Genomic DNA, 16,250 nt, shown 5'->3' with positions numbered 1-16,250 from the left:
GTCTTGGTGTGCCAGAGCCTTCACCTTTCCCCACTCCAGCAGTCCACGCCTGGATTCACACGCTACAAGCAAGCGTTGGCGCTTTTATGGGGGTGATTATAAGCCCTTTGCTCCCTTGTGCGCCACAGCGCATGCCCAGTCTTCGGGTCACGTGATGCCTGTCATGGCTGCCTCCATGGCTCGGGGCGGTGTGAATGGCGGTTTCTTGCTACGGGTGGCGTGGGGCACCTGGTGGAGCCGACCTGGAGGCTGTTGGGGATCCTGGAAGGCGGCGGCGCCAGCGACAGCTAGAAAATTCCGGGCGACAGGTACCTAGAGCGCCTCGGGATGGGGGCAGCGTTAACCCTCGAATGCCGGCAGGGCCCGGCTCGTCCCCTCACCTAACCGTGTTTTCCAGGCTCGCGCCCGGCCGGGGAGAAAGAAGCCAGCGGCCCCGAGCGGCCCGGGGACGTGTGAGTGGCGGGGGGTTTGGGGGGCGGGGGCCAAGTCCTCCACTCCTCATCCCACGAGGTTCCTCTGATCCCCACCTTGCCCTGATGCGTTATCCTTGGGTCCCGCATCTGCTTCTCCTTATTTCACTGTCCGTCAAGCCCAAGCCAGACTTCCTAACCCTAGATTCTGGGCCATCATCCAGTTCGCCATCCGCACCCCCGTCTGTCCCCAGGGTGAATGTGGTGTTCGTAGACCGGTCAGGCCAACGGATTCCTGTGAGCGGCAGAGTCGGGGACAATGTTCTCCACCTGGCCCAGCGCCATGGAGTGGACCTGGAAGGTGGGAGTCAGGCCCAGAGAATTTGGGAGGCCCCTGTCATTCATTTTTTAAAAAAGAGAAAAAAGAAAAACAGCACGCACAAATCATATATGTCTCCCTGCGGCTTAACCCTCCTATGCCTTTCACCAATCATGGACTAAAATCCAGACTCCTCACCACTGCCTCATCCCCCGGTCAGCTCTTAACTTTCATTCCTTCAGCATTTGTTTGAGCATTTACCTGACGTTACTAAAACTCCTGCTTGTACTGCCCTTCCTCCCTCTATTCTGGCCACGCTAGCTTTCTTGCTATTCCTTAAACTGCCAAATTCATTCCTGTCTCAGGCCTTTGCATTTGCTACTCCCTAGGTCTGAAGTGAATTCCCACTAGATCTTCTGGTTTCTTCTCATCCTTCAGGTCTCAATGTAAATGTTATCTTCCTGGCAATCTCATCCCCCTCAGCCAAGCTTAAGTCCCCATGCCTCAGCCTATCATATTAGTGTGTTTTATTGTCCTCATAGCACTTCTCACTGTTTTATATCCTTCTTTGTCATCTGTCCCCAGAAGAGATCAGAAACAGTTTGCCATGTTCACATGTATGTGTTGCCAGTCATGGTATTTAGATGCAACAGGTATTAAATCAGTATTTGTTGAAGGAAAGATAATAATAGCAGACATTACTTTAAGTATGTTAACACATTAATTCATTCATTGACACTTCATGACAACTTTATGCAGTAGGGGAGATTATCTCATTTTATAGGGAGGAAATTGAGCCCCAGGTTGTCGAGACCTGATCCAAGGTGAAATGACAAAGTTAGATTCAAACCCAGCCTATTTTAGCCACTAATCTGTGCTGCTCGTCTGTAGATATTGAACACCTACTGTGTGCCAGGCAGCAGTGTACAAAAATAGATAAAGCCTGTCATTTCACACCAATTTTAACCTAATAGGGAGTAAATATGTAATTATCAGCAACTGAAAAGGATGGCCTGAAAAAGTGTGTAGGGTTATTTGGTGAATGTAATTGGGAGGCTCATTACAGGGGATGGAGATGGGGATGGTCGTGGCAGGCCTACCTTAAATTTTCTTCTGAAACCCAATGGCTAGCAATCAGGATGGAGATTGGAATATGAGTTTTAGAGGCAAGTGGCCTGTGTTCAGATTTTGCCTCTTACCAGCTATGTGACCCTGAGCAAGGTACTTAGCACCTCTGGGCTTCTGTTTCTTCATCTATAAAATGGCCTAACATAGTTTCATTTTGCTGGGTTGTTATGGAGGATTAAACAGACATTGTGCGTAGTGCTTAGTGCCTGGCACATGGTTAGTGTGCAGTGACTAGTTGGGACATTTATATTAGATAATCTCAAGGGATGAGGGTGCTAATGAGGTGGGAGACGGGGCCGAGGAAGAGAAGCTGGGATCTATTTGGAGTTTCAACGTTAAGTTTCTTCCCAGGGGACAGGAGGTTCTGCTGGGTCAGGAGGCTGCCTTGACCCAAGGCCTCAGATGAGGACTCCACCCTCATTGTCTAACATGTCTGGAAGAGAAAGGAGAATTCTGTCCCATCATTCACTTATAATAGATGTCTCTTGAGCATCTACTACATGCCAGTGCCATGTACAGAAAGCGGAGGGCAGGTTGATGGGGGACAGGTAAACCCAGAGATTAAGATAGTAACTTCAGACTGTGAAAAATGCTGTATAGAAATGAATGAGTTAACAAGGCAGGGGGAAGGACAAGAAACAGGAGATAGGGAACTTGGAGGATAGTTGAGTCCCCGAAGACAAGATCTGGCCATGGAAAGAGTAGACAGAAGAGCATTTCGGGCCAAGGGTATAGCAAGTGCAAAGTTTCTGGAGTTGAACAAGGGGGCTGGTGTGGCTGATGTGGACTGAGTGAGGGAGTGGGAGGATACCAGGGATTTGGATTTTATTCTGTCTGAAAACCTTTTGGAAGGTTTTAGTCCAGGAGGGACATTATCCGCAAGCACAGTTCAGTCATCAATCAGAAGGGTGGCAGTGTGTCCAGAGGCAATCAGGAAATCTCCGCTTCTGCATCTTTCAACCTTTATTCCCTGACTCCTTCCCCTGCCGCACTAGGTGCCGAGTGAGCTGGTCCCTCCTTAAGGAACTGGAGGGAAGTGGTAACACATTTGCCAATCACTGTGACAGAGTCACAGCAAGGGCTCACAGGCTACAGGGAACCTGCCTGGCCTTTCCCTTCTCAGCTACACTGAAGTCCAGTCTACACTCATTAATGGTTGCATGTACCCAGCATGATGGGGAATCGTTGGGAAATGGGACACCCAGGATATCCCTTTGCAAAATCTATCTGCAGCTCAGGGACAGCTAGCTGAGTAAATGACAGGGTGGAGGGTGCACACAATAGGTGTACAGGCCCAAGAGGGAAAGATGGGGGCACGTGGTGACACAGACTTCTCTGTTATGTCTTTCACCGGATGGCACCAGCATGACCATGCCCCTCACCTACGTTCCCTTCACTTGCTGCCCTTAGGGGCCTGTGAAGCCTCTCTGGCGTGCTCCACTTGCCATGTGTACGTGAGCGAGGACCACCTGGACCTTCTACCACCTCCTGATGAGAGGTGAGCACGGCGGCCCCTCCCAGCTTGGAGCTGTAGCATTGGCCATTGAGCCTCTGCATTCCCGGTGTTTAGAGATCCACTGGGCAGCAGCGGAGGGCAACCCCAGCTCTTCTCCCCACTCTAGGTGCTGGCAGGGGCATAGCACCCCTGGACTTGATCAGGCTGCCTCCCTCCCTGCCCCTCTGGGCCCTCCCCGGCTGCATCAACGTGCCCATAACTAACCGCTGCCCTCCTTGCCCAGGGAGGATGACATGCTGGACATGGCCCCCCTCCTTCAAGAGAACTCCCGGCTGGGCTGCCAGATCATACTGACGCCGGAACTTGAAGGGGCTGAATTCACCCTGCCCAAGATCACCAGGAACTTCTACGTGGACGGCCATGTTCCCAAGCCCCACTGACATGGGCTGCTGGACCATCCCATACACCCATGGCCCCAGGGCCAGGACTGGAGGAATAGCCAAATTGCCAGCCCAGCCCAGCCCAGAGCACGGACAGGCCCGAGAGAGATGTTGGAAGCACCCAGGAGGCCAAATGCTTCAGAGAGATCCCACGTCCAGGCTCTGGTGGGAACAGGGCCCCGGTTGGGGTGACCTACCCAAGCCCCTGAGAATGGGGTTGTGGATAGGGGTGGAATCTAACTAGAGTGACAATAAAACAGTCGCACAGAACTGCAGCATCTTGAGTGTCCTGGCCGGGGCTTTCCTCTGGATCTACAGCTGCATCTTCCGGGCCCCAGCTCTCCCACAGCAGTGATGGGGCCAGTGGGGAAACTGAGGCAGAAGACTGGAGGAGAGGGCCTGAGAGCCTGAGGGCCCACGTGCGTCAGCGTGGCAAGGCCCCGCCCCTGCAGCCGCGGAGGGATTTGGAGGGGCCGAGGCCGCCCTTGGCCGTCAGGGATGTGCAGGCCACCCTAGCAGAGTCGGAAGGGAGAGGGGCAGTGCCTGGCCTGAGGTTGGGAGCTAGGAAGCAGGCACCAGACATCGCCCGCCCTGCCCAGGTAGGACTTATTGCCCACCTCCGCCTGAAGCGCAGTACCCCGCAGGTCCCGCCCACCCAGGTGGCGCTCCTCCGTGGGCCGGTAGGGGCGGGGCCAGGCGAGATTAGGAGAGGGGGGCTGGGCTGGGGCATAATGGAGGCTGAGCCAGCACCGGACCTCTCGATGATGCTGCGAGAGCTGCTGGCGCCGTTCTGTCTGGACAACGAACCGCTCCCCGGAACCCCCACCCAGCAGGCGCCAAGGGCCCCAAGATGCCTCACACCCACTGGCAGGTGCGTTAAGGAGCCGCCCCTTCCCCCATCCTGGCCCAGTGGTCAAGGGGTCATGACCTCTGGTTTCTGGGGTTGTTTAGGGGCCACAATGTTAGTTACTGATACTTACAAAGAAGAGGTTCTGGTCCCCAGGGGTACGTGGGGTCATATGTGGTTAGAAGACATGCGGTTCCCCATGCCCCGTGTCCCCGAGGCCTGTGTAGTGCCACCCAGGAAGGGAGTGACCACACACACTACCCCTTGTTCCCAGGTCCTTCTGGCCTGCACACCAGGATTCCGTCACTGCCCTGCACTTCCTTCCAGAGAGAGAGGGCCTGGCCCAGCCCCCTGCTGGGGACACCCAGGCCCTGGGCCTCTGCTGGGAGCTGAAGGCCCTTGGGGCGCTGGGACCCCCACCTCTGGCCAGGGATGCCAGGGCCATGCTGACTCCAGTCAACCAGCAACATAGCCTGGGGCCCCCAGGGACACCCTCAGTCTCTTCAGCCCCACCCCAGAAGAGACCCCGGAAGCAGTTGAACCCGCACCGGGGCGCAGAGAAAGTGGACCCCCAGTTCGAGGGGGTGACGCTGAAGTTTCAGATAAAGCCGGATTCCAGCCTACAGATCATACCCAGCTACAGGTAAGGGCTGGCCCTGGTAAGGGCACCCTTTATGCAATTAATGATAATGGTGGGGACGGAGGCCTGCGGTGGGGTGCCTCCAGGCCTGGCTCACAGATTCCCACACCAGTCCTGCGTTAGAAATGGCACAGTCTCTAAGCAAGCCATGGCCGTGGCCAGCCACTTTCTGGTCTGAGCCTGGGTCTCCTCTTTATGAAATCGGCCTGACCATACTGATAGCTGCTGCTATGTAATTTTTTCCAATAACAATAGCTACCATTTGTCAGGAATAACAATAAGAGGTAACAGGTAACACTTGATGTATATGTCTCACTGAAGCATTGTAAAGCCTATTTTTACAGATGCAGGAACCTGAGGCACAGAGGGAGAAATCACTTGTCCAGGGTCGCACAGCGAAAACTAGGGAGAAATGGGATTTCAACCTGGCAGGCTGGCCCCAGGCTAACTACCTCTTCAGATGATAATCATTATTATTGTTAATGAGGGACCAAGCCAGGCCTTTCAGACATCAGATGCCTCCTGATGCCTGATACCTTGATAGGAAATCTTCATTTTGGGGGGCTGTCTGGGACAGGATAGTTTCCCCAATGCTAACATGCTTGTCTGCTCTCCAGCCTGGCCTGCAGCAGCCGTTCTCAGGGTCCCCCTGCAGGCCCCACTGGGGGCCCTGAGGCTAACCTGGGAGGCAGTGAGGCCCTGGGTGAGTCCTGGAGACCTGAAAGCTATAAATACTTGGGGGGACCAACCTCCTGTCCTCCCTGTCTTTCTCCCCATCCTGCTTCCCCATTTAGACCCATCTAAGGAGATGCTGTACCCCCATCACTCAGCTGAGTCACTCCACCCCCAGTTTCCTCCTCTGCCAAGCTTTGCCATCTGTCTCCCTTCCTAGCTTTCCCTGTCTTAGATCTGGCAACACCTGGGGCTGGCCCAGAGCTGGGTGGGGCCTTCACAGAGAACCCCATGCTCCACCCCACATGGGACTCCTGAGCTCAGACTCTTGGCCTCTGACATCTGCCCTTTGGCCTCTGCCCCTTCAGGGCCCCGGCGCTGTGCTTCCTGTAGGACCCAGAGGACCCCTCTCTGGAGAGATGCCGAAGATGGGACCCCTCTCTGCAATGCCTGTGGTATCAGGTCCGCAGAATGGAGGAGTTGGGGTGGGGATGCAAATCAGCCTGTGCTTAGCCAGCATGGGGTATTCCACCTTTGGGGAAAGATGGTTTTTTTGTGGCGGTTTCTATAGCCCTGCTGCATCCTGAATGTTGGTTTCTTGTACTACCACTCCAGGTATAAGAAATATGGCACCCGGTGCTCCAGCTGCTGGCTGGTACCCAGAAAAAATGTCCAGCCCAAAAGGTTATGTGGCAGATGTGGGGTTTTCCTGGGCCCACACCAAGGCCCAATTCAGGAAGGGTAAGCCCTTCCTCACCCAGCCCTGCCTGTCCTGCCTCAGTTTCTCCAGGGGAAGAATGGGCGGAAGACCTCCTAGGAGGAATGGGAAACGAACTTGGGTCTTGAGGGCTTCAGCCTGCCTGCTGTCTGCCCCCTTCCCATTCAGGGTCCCCAGGCGGAAAACCCAGGCCTCAAACCCCAGAGCCCCTTTCTCAGGGGGTCACTGGCCCCTTCCTTGGGCCCCTGTTCCAATCAATCAGGTTTGGCTGAGCTCCCCTCAGAAAATGCTCTCAGCAGTGACATTCATACTGTTACTAGCAGGGACAATAAAGAGCAGAGCTACTCAGAGAAGGAACGCTGTGACTTGGGAGTCCCACCTCTTGTGCCCTCACCCGCCTCTCCCCCAGCCCGGGAACATGGGGCAGGCATTTTCTCATTGGGGTTCTGAGGGACACACACACATACGCTCACGCATACAGGCACCAGTTCCCCACAGGGGACTCGCTACATGCACCACAACATCCCACACGGGAACAGCCACCACACACAGAGACAGACAACACCTGTAGAAAGACACACACAAAGGACAGACATATGCATCAACACACACGAACAGACACATGTGCTGACACATGAGACACACAGACTACACACAAGACTGAAAGACACGCGTTGACAGACACATCTACTGATAGATGATAGACACACCTGTCAATAGCCACGACAGATACACACAATAGACACACATGAAACACATACAGAAGGCACACATTGGCACAGTGATACACTGTGGGCCCCGCATCTGTCAGCTCCACCTCTGCCTGCAGAATGTCACCTTCCTGCTTCCTACAGGGACCAGTCCCTGCTGTGTTCCACTCTCCCTCTTTTAAGATCTCTTTGACCCCACCAAAAGGTGTCCCCAGCCTGAAGCCAAAAGCCATGTGGAAGAGGCGGGCCCTGGGCAGAGCTCTGGTTGCCAGGATGGGTGGGATGCAGTGAGAGCAGGGCTGGTCCCTGCCTTGGGGGTGAGTGAGACTTGCCTGGTCACATGCCCTGAGAAGGCAGGCCCTTGTGAGACTCCTTTAGTTTCTCCTGGGTGGGCCAGTAGAAAAGGCCTGGGCCCAGATTCCTCAGCCCTCAGACTCTGACTCATTTGGTCCCCCTTCCTTGTATCAGAACACTCTTCCCCCAGGTCTCCCTTAGCAGCCACCTTCTTACCACTTGCGGAGGGGAGGCTCAGCCTTCAAAGAAGCCCCCCTTGACCACTCTGTCTAAAACAGACATGCCATTCCCACCCATGGCAGGCTCTAGTTCAGCTCCTTGCTGGTCTCCCTCTTAGGACCTACCAGAACTTCCAGTTCTCTACTGCTCCAGGGTCATTTTATTCACCTTCCTCTCCCTGACTCAACCATGACTTGGGAGGTACAAGGTCACCATCACATCTGTGTCCCTGACCATGACAGGGAGAATCTCTGCCCAGCATGGAGAATCTGGGAACACACACTGAAAACACAAAGGTCTCAGACTGTGTGTCTGCAAACTCATGGCTGTTTTTATCCATTTATTCAGCATTTATTGAGCAACTACTGTATGCCAGCCCCCAATTGGGACACTGCAGGGTGAACAGAACAAAGATTCCTGCTCTAGTGCAGCCAACATTCTAGAGTGACAGTAAAGAAATAGTCAATCACATATCTAATGGAATGTCAAGTAGTGCTCGGTGCTACAGAGAAAGTATAGAAGATGTGGAAGAGTTGGGTGACTACCTTAGCCATGGTTCAGGAAGGCCTCTCTGAGAAGGTGACATTTGCATAGAGACCTGAGGATAAAGAACTATGGGGCTATTTGGGGTGAGGATGCTCCAGGCAGATAGAATGGCAAGAGCAAAGGCCCTGTGGCAGGCAGGACTTTGTAGGGTTCAAGGAACATGAAGGAGGTGGGTGGGAATGGGGAGAGGTGATTGAGGGGGTAGGACTGCAGGGGCTGTGCCTTGTTGCCTTTGGTACTTACTTGGCACCCAGCACTGGCGTAGCCTCTATTGCCGTTTCCTGCTCTCACCTTTGCTCATGAAATGTTGGCATGGGCAGCCAACGGAGTTCGCGCTGTCCAGACCTGCTTCCTCCTCTGCAGCTCTGTTCCTGTTTTTGAGGGAGGAGGCTGGGGGGAGGCCCAGCTGTTCTCTCCTTATGCTCTGGGTAGTGAGGGGGATAGTGGTGTGCAGTAGGAGTTTCACTTGATACCCTGTATTTCTGTTCTGAATCATGATGAGTCAAATCCAAAGGCAGGTTGAGGGTAAACTGAGGCACAGTGGATCGACAAAATGGAGGACACTTTGAGAGTGAGACAGGGACATCCTGGGAGCTGACAGGCATAGCTGCAGCCACTACCTTCGTTTACCATCTGGGCGAGACCTCAGCAGGGGTCCGATGCCCAGATCCCTGGGAGGGGGGCTCCACCCATCTGGGGAAGGTGGCCTTAGCTCTGCTAGGAACGGTCTTGGGGAAGCCCCTAGCTCCCACCCTAAAGAGTTAGCCGGTTTAGAAAGCAGTGCTGGTACAGAATTGTACACCTAAAATCTATGTAATTTTACTAACAATTGTCACCCCAATAAATTTAATAAAATAAAAAAAAAATAAAAAAAAGAAAGCAGTGCTGGGAGGAAGAGATAAAGCTAAGGGAGAGGAAGGAAGGAATCTGGTCCCCACCCCTGCCCAAGGGTCCTGTGAGAGCAGGAAATGAGGAATGGAAAGAAGCTCCAGGTCGCACCGTGCAGACTGGCTCCAGACATAGCAGATTCTCAAAAACAAAAACAATGTTTTGAATGAATAACCCACTGGGTTTGGATTCGAACCCTGGGGGGCCTCCACCTTGCAGAGACTGACACAGACTGAACCAGTGTCCTTTATAAAAACTTTACTGGGTAGGGGGGTAGAAAATGGGGGTAACGCCCTGGAATTGAATACATACATAAATAAATAAAACAATAAGCCCCCATTGCGTCTGGGGGGGCGTCCCCCGGCCCGCGGGGAGAGGGCTCACGCTGATGTCAGCTGTATGGCGAAGACCTCGCCCCCTGCGGGCGTCTCCGCGGTGTCCGCAGGTTCTGTTCCACCTTCAGGGCCCGCGCCCCCGCCTGTGCCCCCACCAGTGCCGTTGAGACATACAGCCTCGCCGGAGCTCTCGGCCTCCTGCACGTTGTATTCGCCCTTCTTGCAGGCGGTGGACTGCATGTAGAAGGCCAAGCCGGCCCCCGCGGCCAACAGTGCCGCGCCCCCCGCTGCTCCGCCCACGGCGACCCACAGCCACGGACCTGCAGGGTGGAGCCCCTCAAAGAGGTTGGACCAGCTGGGAGCTCCCCCTACCCCCATGAGATGCCAAACCCAAGTCACTCCCAGCGCTGGTGTGACACAAGACCCATTTTACATGTCACCCCAGCACATGATGATATAAGCCCCTGGCTCCAGAGATACCCACAAGTCAACTCTCCTCACCCCCAAAAGGATGAGGGTGGGAGGACCGGGTCATTCTTGTACCCCAGAGAAAACCAAGCCTGCAAGTGACACGAAATGGGGGGAAGGGATCTAGTTCACGCCTCCCCCCCCATTGCCATCCTCTGCGCTTGGGCTTGGTCAGTCTCCAAGCCCTCTTCTCCACAGCGACAGTGGAGGGTGAATTGGACCAACTCTCCACCAGGCAGAGCCCCGAAAATGAATAAGTCTCTCCCCACAGCAGTCACAGCCCTGGAGGGTCCCTCCCCTTGAAGTTCATTCAGCTCCCTCTCCCTCCACCTCACCCTCATCCCACCATCAAAGTCCCCCACCAATCGGAATGCCCCAGACGTCTACCCTGGCCTCCAAACTCATCTGTGGATACAGGAAGGCAGGGAGGAGGTCAGATGTCCCAAGTCGCAGATTCCGCCCCCCAGATGCCACTTACCAGCCACGTGCACGGTGATGCGCCTCGAGTGGCGCCCATGCGTGTTGGTGGCTGCGCACTCGTACTCGCCGCCATGGCTACCCAGGGCGCCTGCCACGCTCAGCGTGCTGTTGTTGCTCGACAGGCCAATGTTGAGCGCCCCTGGGGGGGCGCGCCAGCTGATCTGGGCGGGGGGCCAGGCCTCTGCGCGGCAAATCAATGTGAAGTTCCCACCTGGCCGCACGCCTCCTGGAGGCGATGCAGCCAGTTCGGCCACCACAGGCCTGTCTGCAGGGGGACAGAATGTTGTAAGGGGACTCAGGGCCGGCCCCGACGCTGACCAAGTGCCCCGCTTCCGCCCAGTACAATCTGAGACCACCCCTGCTCGAATGTGCAGGCGGGGATCCAGTCTCCCATCAGAATCCCCCCTACAATCCGGCTGTTGTGTGAAGTAACATCCCTCGCCCAGCTACACCGAATGGGAGAAGGTGGGGACCCGCGCTAGTGTCCTTCTGACCCAGGATTTGAGGGGGGTTGGGCTCCTGTTCCCTAGAGTTTTTATTATGCTCAAGTTTGGCCGGGATTCTTTATCCCCAGAAATGGGACTAAGGAGGTGCCCTTGAGTTCCCCTGGGCAATCCGACTGCTGCAAGTCTCTGTTCTGAGGACCATACCCCCTACCTAGTGCTAACCCCACTCACATTCCACGCCCACGGTGACCATCCGGGCGTCCGTGCCGTGCGGGTTGATGGCCAAGCAGTGGTAGGTGCCCGCATCCTGTCTGGACACGCGCAGCTGCTGAGGCAGGGGAGTGCCCTCCCTGGAGCATCGCACTTGTGGGGAGGGGCGACCTCCAGCGACGCAGGCCAACTTGGCAGCCTCCCCTTCCAGCCACGTCTGGTGACTTGGGCAGGTGGACTCATTCATTTGTGGTGGCGCTGCAAAGCAGTCATAGGGGTTATCAGGGAGGGGCCAGACCTGGGGCACCCTCTACTCCAGCCAGCCTGGGCCCCGCTCACACTCCACGCTAACAGCCACTGTCTTGACCATGGAGCCATGTCGGTTGGTGGCGTTGCAGGTGTAGATACCAGGTGCCAGTTCATTAGGGATGCTGGGGGCTCTGGGACTAGGTTCTGGGGGTGCCAGAGGCAGCAGCACCCCTTCACTGGTGTCCCCAGAACCGACGCATTCCAGTCTTGGCTGTGGCTTCCCATCAACCTCACAAGAAAACAGCCGTCCAGATCCTTCCACCCATGTCCAATTGCTGGGGCAGCTCAGCTCCTCAAAACTGGGGCCATCTGGGGAGCAGAGGGTCATGCAGGGACTGGAAGTCAGGCCAAGGTTATCCTGACATAACCCATCTTGCCCTTTGCTGCCCTCACTCACATTCCACCGTGATGGCCACATTTTTGGCTGCAGAGCCTTGAGTATTGGTGGCTTCACAGCGGTAGGTGCCCGCATGCTCCCGGGCCACACGCAGCAGACCCTCCATGACCTGGGCCTCCCCAGAGCGCACACAGCTCACGTTTGGTGGTGGGAACCCGTGTGCCACACAGCTCAGCGAGGCTTCTGTTCCTTCCAGCCATGTAATGCGCTCTGGGCAACCCACGCTGTCCAGCGCTGGTGCATCTGAAGGGGGTTTGGGTTTAGGGATCAGCCTAATGTCCCTAGATCCTCTTTCCCATCCCAAGGCAGTCAGGAAGGATTGGGCAGGATATGCCCCACACAAGGATGTGGAACCAAAGGGGTCTCATGCCAGTCAAGCCATGCACTATTTTGGGGTCTTGTGAGCCCAGAGGGGCACCTTTTTCTTGTTTTTACAAAGCATCCACAGGGCCTTCCCCCAGTCTTTGGCCTAAAAATTGTTAGATGGCTTGGAGCATACACCTTTCCAAGACTCTGCTCAAATACCATGCCCCACATCCCTATGGAACGCCTACCGCTTCCCTCCGTCTTTCTCCAAGGTCTTCCCCCAACACCACACACTAGCCTGTTCCTTTTCCTAAAATCCCGCCCAAAGGCACCCCTCAGACCCTGCGCCTACTCTTCCCTGTAGGCTGGCCACCCCTAGACTCTAAGAACCAGACAGAGATGCACCATGCACACCCCCAACTCACACTCCACTGTCAGCGTCACGTCCTTGACTGCCTCGCCCTGGATATTGGTCGCGGTGCAGCGGTAAGTGCCCGAGAGTGCGCGAGTGATGGGACCCAGCAGGCCCAGTGCCAGCACCGCCCCGCCATCCAGTCGGGCGCAGTGCACCGAGGGCGCTGGGTTTCCGCGGGCATCGCAACGCAGCGTCTGCTCTGGGCCCTCCGGCCACGTCCAGCTCCTGGGACAGTCCGAATCGTCCAACCGGGGGGCGTCTGCGGGCAGGGGTGTGAAATGCAGAGAGGCTACACGTGTACCATGAGAAAAGCCCCACTTCCACGACATGGCCAGGGACCGGGTAGGTCCTTGGAGATCACGAGGAGGGAGGCAAGAGGTCAACTCACATAGGACGCGCAGTTCGGCGCTCTCGTTCTTGTTCAGGGTCTCCCCGTCCACCTCGAGGGTGGCGTCGCAGAAGAAGCCGCGTCTGTCGTCGTTCTCTGTGGTGTTTAGCTGAAGCTGGACGGGCCGCCCCGGGACCGCGGCTGGAACTCCGTCCAGTGTGACCAGAGCTCGGGCCTCCGCAGCACAAGTTATTGTCACCATCTTCCCCTCGGGGACGCTGGGCTCGCTCAGGGTCAGGAGGGGCGCCGGGAAGCCTGGGGATGCGGTATTTGCCAGTAGCCTACTAACCTCACCCCTCCTGCGGTCAAGGCTGCCCCTCATCTGCGGGAAATCTAGCGCGGGGGTCAAACCGTGAGTACCGTGCCCCGCCTCTCGGGCTACTCAGGCTCCGCCCCTTCTCGACCCACCCTTTTGAGGTGATCAGGCCACACTCCTTTCCGGTGGCTCAGACTCAGCCTCTCCCACCATTCCGCTTCAGTCCTCCATCTTCCCCGCCACTTAGGAACTTTCTGGCCACGCCCATTTCAATACTAAGGCCCCGCCCACTCACTGCCTAACCTTCGAGTCCCTGTGGCTCCACCCTCGAGGCCCAGAGGTCCCGCTTCACCCGGTCTTACTGTAGACAGTCACGTTCTCCCGGGTCTCGCGGCTCTCGTCCCCCAGGGTCACGATGCAGACCAGCTGCCTGGCGCCCTCCTGCTCTGCGCTAGCTGTGGCTGTGGCAGTGGCCATGAGCGCGTCCCCCTCGAGGGTGATATCAGGACTCAGCCTCTGGTCCCCCAGCGCCAGGTAGACACCGGCCTCCGAGGCTGGAAACAGCCCGTTCAGGGTGCAGTTCACGAGTCTTTCCGAGCCCACTTCCAAGAGCCGGGGGGAAGTGAGGCGCGGGAGGTCTGGAGACAGTGCTGAGAGTCGAAGAACAGAGCTTGAATTTATGTATTGAACACTCAATATATACTAAGCGCTTTACCGTGCACTATCTTATCCTACTATCCTCAAGGCACAGAGAGGAAAATAGCTTTCAGCTGGTGAGTGTTGGAGTAAGGATTAGAATTCAGTCTCTGCTTCCAAACTTCTTAAGGACCGGCCCGACCCCTCTGGGTCCCCTTCTCCTTTCCGCAGCCACTCACCGAAGGTTCGGAGCTCTCTGGGGAACGAGCTGTTTTCAAACAGCCCCAGGCCGTGAGGTCGCAGGTCCAGTTCCGCGCGGCAAGAGAAATTGGCCCCATGGTCCTCCCTCCGCGCCAGTACAGTGGCTGTCAGCACCGCGCCACGCGCTCGGGGTGGCTCCCCGGCAAAGCTGCGGCGGATCAACTCCTGCGCACCCCGCAGGAGGGTCAATGTGAGGCTCCCACGAGGCCCAGCACCGGGGACCCTACAGCTCAGGGTGAAGTTCTCGCCCACAGGCTGCCAGGTAGGCAGCGGCACCAGCTCTACACGATCCGGCCGCTCTGCAATGTGGGGAACCATGGGAAAAGCTCAGCAGGACGTAACGTGGAACCCAGGGGCTAACAGGGGAGGACTTGGGGATCCAGAGGGTGGGGCCTGCAGGGGAGGACCCCGTGACCCAGAGGGCGGGACCTAAAAGGGAGGGAAAGTAGAGTGAGAGCGTGGTTGCTGAGAACTCACGAAAAGTGCGAATGAGCCCACGCGCCTGCAGTGTGCGCCGCGCGCAGCGGAAGAAGCAGACCGGCTGGGTCTCTGGCTCGCGGATGTCTACCAGCTGCCGCGCCAGCCAACGCAAACCCCTCTGGGTCCCATTCCGACGTAGCGAGGTCTCCAGGCCACCGCGCTCCGGCCGTGGGCAATTGGTGCTGCAATTCAGCCACAGCGATCCCCCGCGCTCCACAAGCGCCACGCGGGGCTGTAGGTCTGCCCAGAAGGGTTCCTGCGCGACCGCTGCCCAGAGAAACGTGGGTTCAGCCCGTGGAGCCACCCCTCTGCCGAGTCAGAGATTCCCGGGGAATGAACAGAGGCAGCAGTACGGAAAGAACTCAGAAGTTCCGCGTCCTGCCCAAGCCTCAGTTTTAGAGGCGCGTTCCCAGGGTGCAAACCTCAAGGGTGTCTCTGGGACGTGGCAGCGGAGAGCCCTGGTCTCCAAGGTGCCTATGAGGTGATGGGAAAGTATGGGGGTGTGGGGGAAGATGAGAGGAAAGATGGGGTCTTCGACGCACACAGCAACGCTGGGAGGAGGGGGCCCCAGGTGGGGGGAGGGAAACGAACTGGTTCTCAGGATTCTCACCGGGAGAGGGGGACACTGAGGTTGAGGCCAGGGCAAAGGGGAGATGAGGCTGAATCAAGGATAACCCGGGTGAAGAACATGAAAAGAGGACGCGAGGCTGGACTCATGGAAGGAACCGCGGGAACATCGAGGGACTTGGTTGCCAAGGCTCCAGGTGGAGCGAGAACAGCGCCTCTGAATCACAGCAGTGGGGGAGATCGGGTCTTCGTGGGCCGCGAGAGGGAAAGATGCCAGTTCGTGGACCATGGTGCATAGCAGAGCGTGAGGAGGTACCCCGGGAGGGAACAAGGGCGACATGGAGTCTCCGGGGTGCGAGGTTGAGTGCGGAAGAGCACCCAGGATCTTAAAGGGTGTAAGGTGTGTGTTGGCGAAGAGAGAGAAGAAAGACCAAGGCTCAAGGTGGGGGCAGAAGCGTGGGAGCCGAGCGAGGGCGGAGCCGGCAGGGGCATGTGGTCGCTTCTCAGTTCCAAAAACCCCCTCTCTGTCCACCCGGAACAGGGACGGGCTCTTACCTGTGAGGCCGAAGAACCCCAGGCCCAGGGCAGCCCAGAGGCCGAGCAGCGCCCGGCGCAGCCCTGGCATCGCCGCCGCGGGGGAAACACAGGAGGCGATGGGAGCGCGAGCGCTGAGCTGGGCTCGAGGACCGCGCGGCGCGGCGCCGCGGGTGGGGTGTGGAGGAGGCAGAGTTGCGCTCAGGGATTGGTTTAACGTTGGTAACTTGGTTTCCAAGGAGGGGGCGGTGGCAGAGAAGGCGGGGAGGCGGGAGGGCGAGCGTGCACCAGGCTCCCGGCCTCTGTGAAGGCGTCCTGGCAGGAGCAAGCGACCCACGGGGTCTACGTGGAGGCCTGCCCAATCTCCCGAAGCCTTCTGGAGGCGGCTGCGCGCTCCCGCGCCATCCCGGGCGATGACGCGGAGGTCGGGGGTATGCTGGATTGTCCTCAAACCCCCCACTCCACTCCTAGCGTA

General features: G+C 57.0%; 3 protein-coding genes across 5 annotated transcripts; 2 read left to right on the top strand and 1 right to left on the bottom strand.

Annotated features, from left to right (window-relative positions):
• Nucleotides 1-27: 27 nt before the first annotated feature.
• FDX2 (ferredoxin 2) lies at nucleotides 28-4,028 on the top strand. Of its 2 annotated transcripts, none has more exons than XM_019744883.3 (5): nucleotides 28-308; nucleotides 398-452; nucleotides 665-771; nucleotides 3,268-3,355; nucleotides 3,597-4,028. In XM_019744883.3, the coding sequence occupies exons 1-5, from the start codon at nucleotides 155-157 to the stop codon at nucleotides 3,751-3,753; spliced, it is 561 nt and encodes a 186-aa protein (XP_019600442.1). In that variant the 5' UTR covers nucleotides 28-154; the 3' UTR covers nucleotides 3,754-4,028. The 2 variants fall into 2 exon arrangements, with proteins under 2 accessions (XP_019600442.1, XP_019600441.2); XM_019744882.3 differs by having other exon boundaries at nucleotides 91-308; nucleotides 616-771.
• Nucleotides 4,029-4,182: 154 nt separating this feature from the next.
• On the top strand, nucleotides 4,183-6,794 carry ZGLP1 (zinc finger GATA like protein 1). Its single transcript, XM_019744880.3, has 5 exons — nucleotides 4,183-4,624; nucleotides 4,875-5,243; nucleotides 5,858-5,943; nucleotides 6,281-6,374; nucleotides 6,528-6,794. The coding sequence occupies exons 1-5, from the start codon at nucleotides 4,485-4,487 to the stop codon at nucleotides 6,655-6,657; spliced, it is 819 nt and encodes a 272-aa protein (XP_019600439.1). The 5' UTR covers nucleotides 4,183-4,484; the 3' UTR covers nucleotides 6,658-6,794.
• Nucleotides 6,795-9,528: 2,734 nt separating this feature from the next.
• On the bottom strand, nucleotides 9,529-16,221 carry ICAM5 (intercellular adhesion molecule 5). Of its 2 annotated transcripts, XM_019745009.3 has the most exons (11): nucleotides 15,797-16,220; nucleotides 14,672-14,941; nucleotides 14,173-14,493; nucleotides 13,660-13,947; nucleotides 13,042-13,296; nucleotides 12,664-12,912; nucleotides 11,933-12,175; nucleotides 11,566-11,844; nucleotides 11,248-11,484; nucleotides 10,569-10,835; nucleotides 9,529-9,942 (listed from the first exon to the last, which is right to left on the bottom strand). In XM_019745009.3, exons 1-11 carry the CDS (start codon nucleotides 15,864-15,866, stop codon nucleotides 9,668-9,670), a joined length of 2,754 nt encoding a protein of 917 aa, XP_019600568.2. In that variant the 5' UTR covers nucleotides 15,867-16,220; the 3' UTR covers nucleotides 9,529-9,667. The 2 variants fall into 2 exon arrangements, with proteins under 2 accessions (XP_019600568.2, XP_074194295.1); XM_074338194.2 differs by lacking the exon at nucleotides 11,566-11,844 and having other exon boundaries at nucleotides 15,797-16,221.
• Nucleotides 16,222-16,250: the final 29 nt, after the last annotated feature.

This window comes from Rhinolophus sinicus, chromosome 15, assembly GCF_057876585.1.
Source record: "Rhinolophus sinicus isolate RSI-liver-muscle chromosome 15, RSI-T2T, whole genome shotgun sequence".
In the NCBI taxonomy this organism is placed as follows: Eukaryota; Metazoa; Chordata; class Mammalia; order Chiroptera; family Rhinolophidae; genus Rhinolophus; species Rhinolophus sinicus.
The sequence above is the reverse complement of the archived record's forward strand: the minus strand, read 5'-3'. Positions and strand labels throughout refer to the sequence as shown.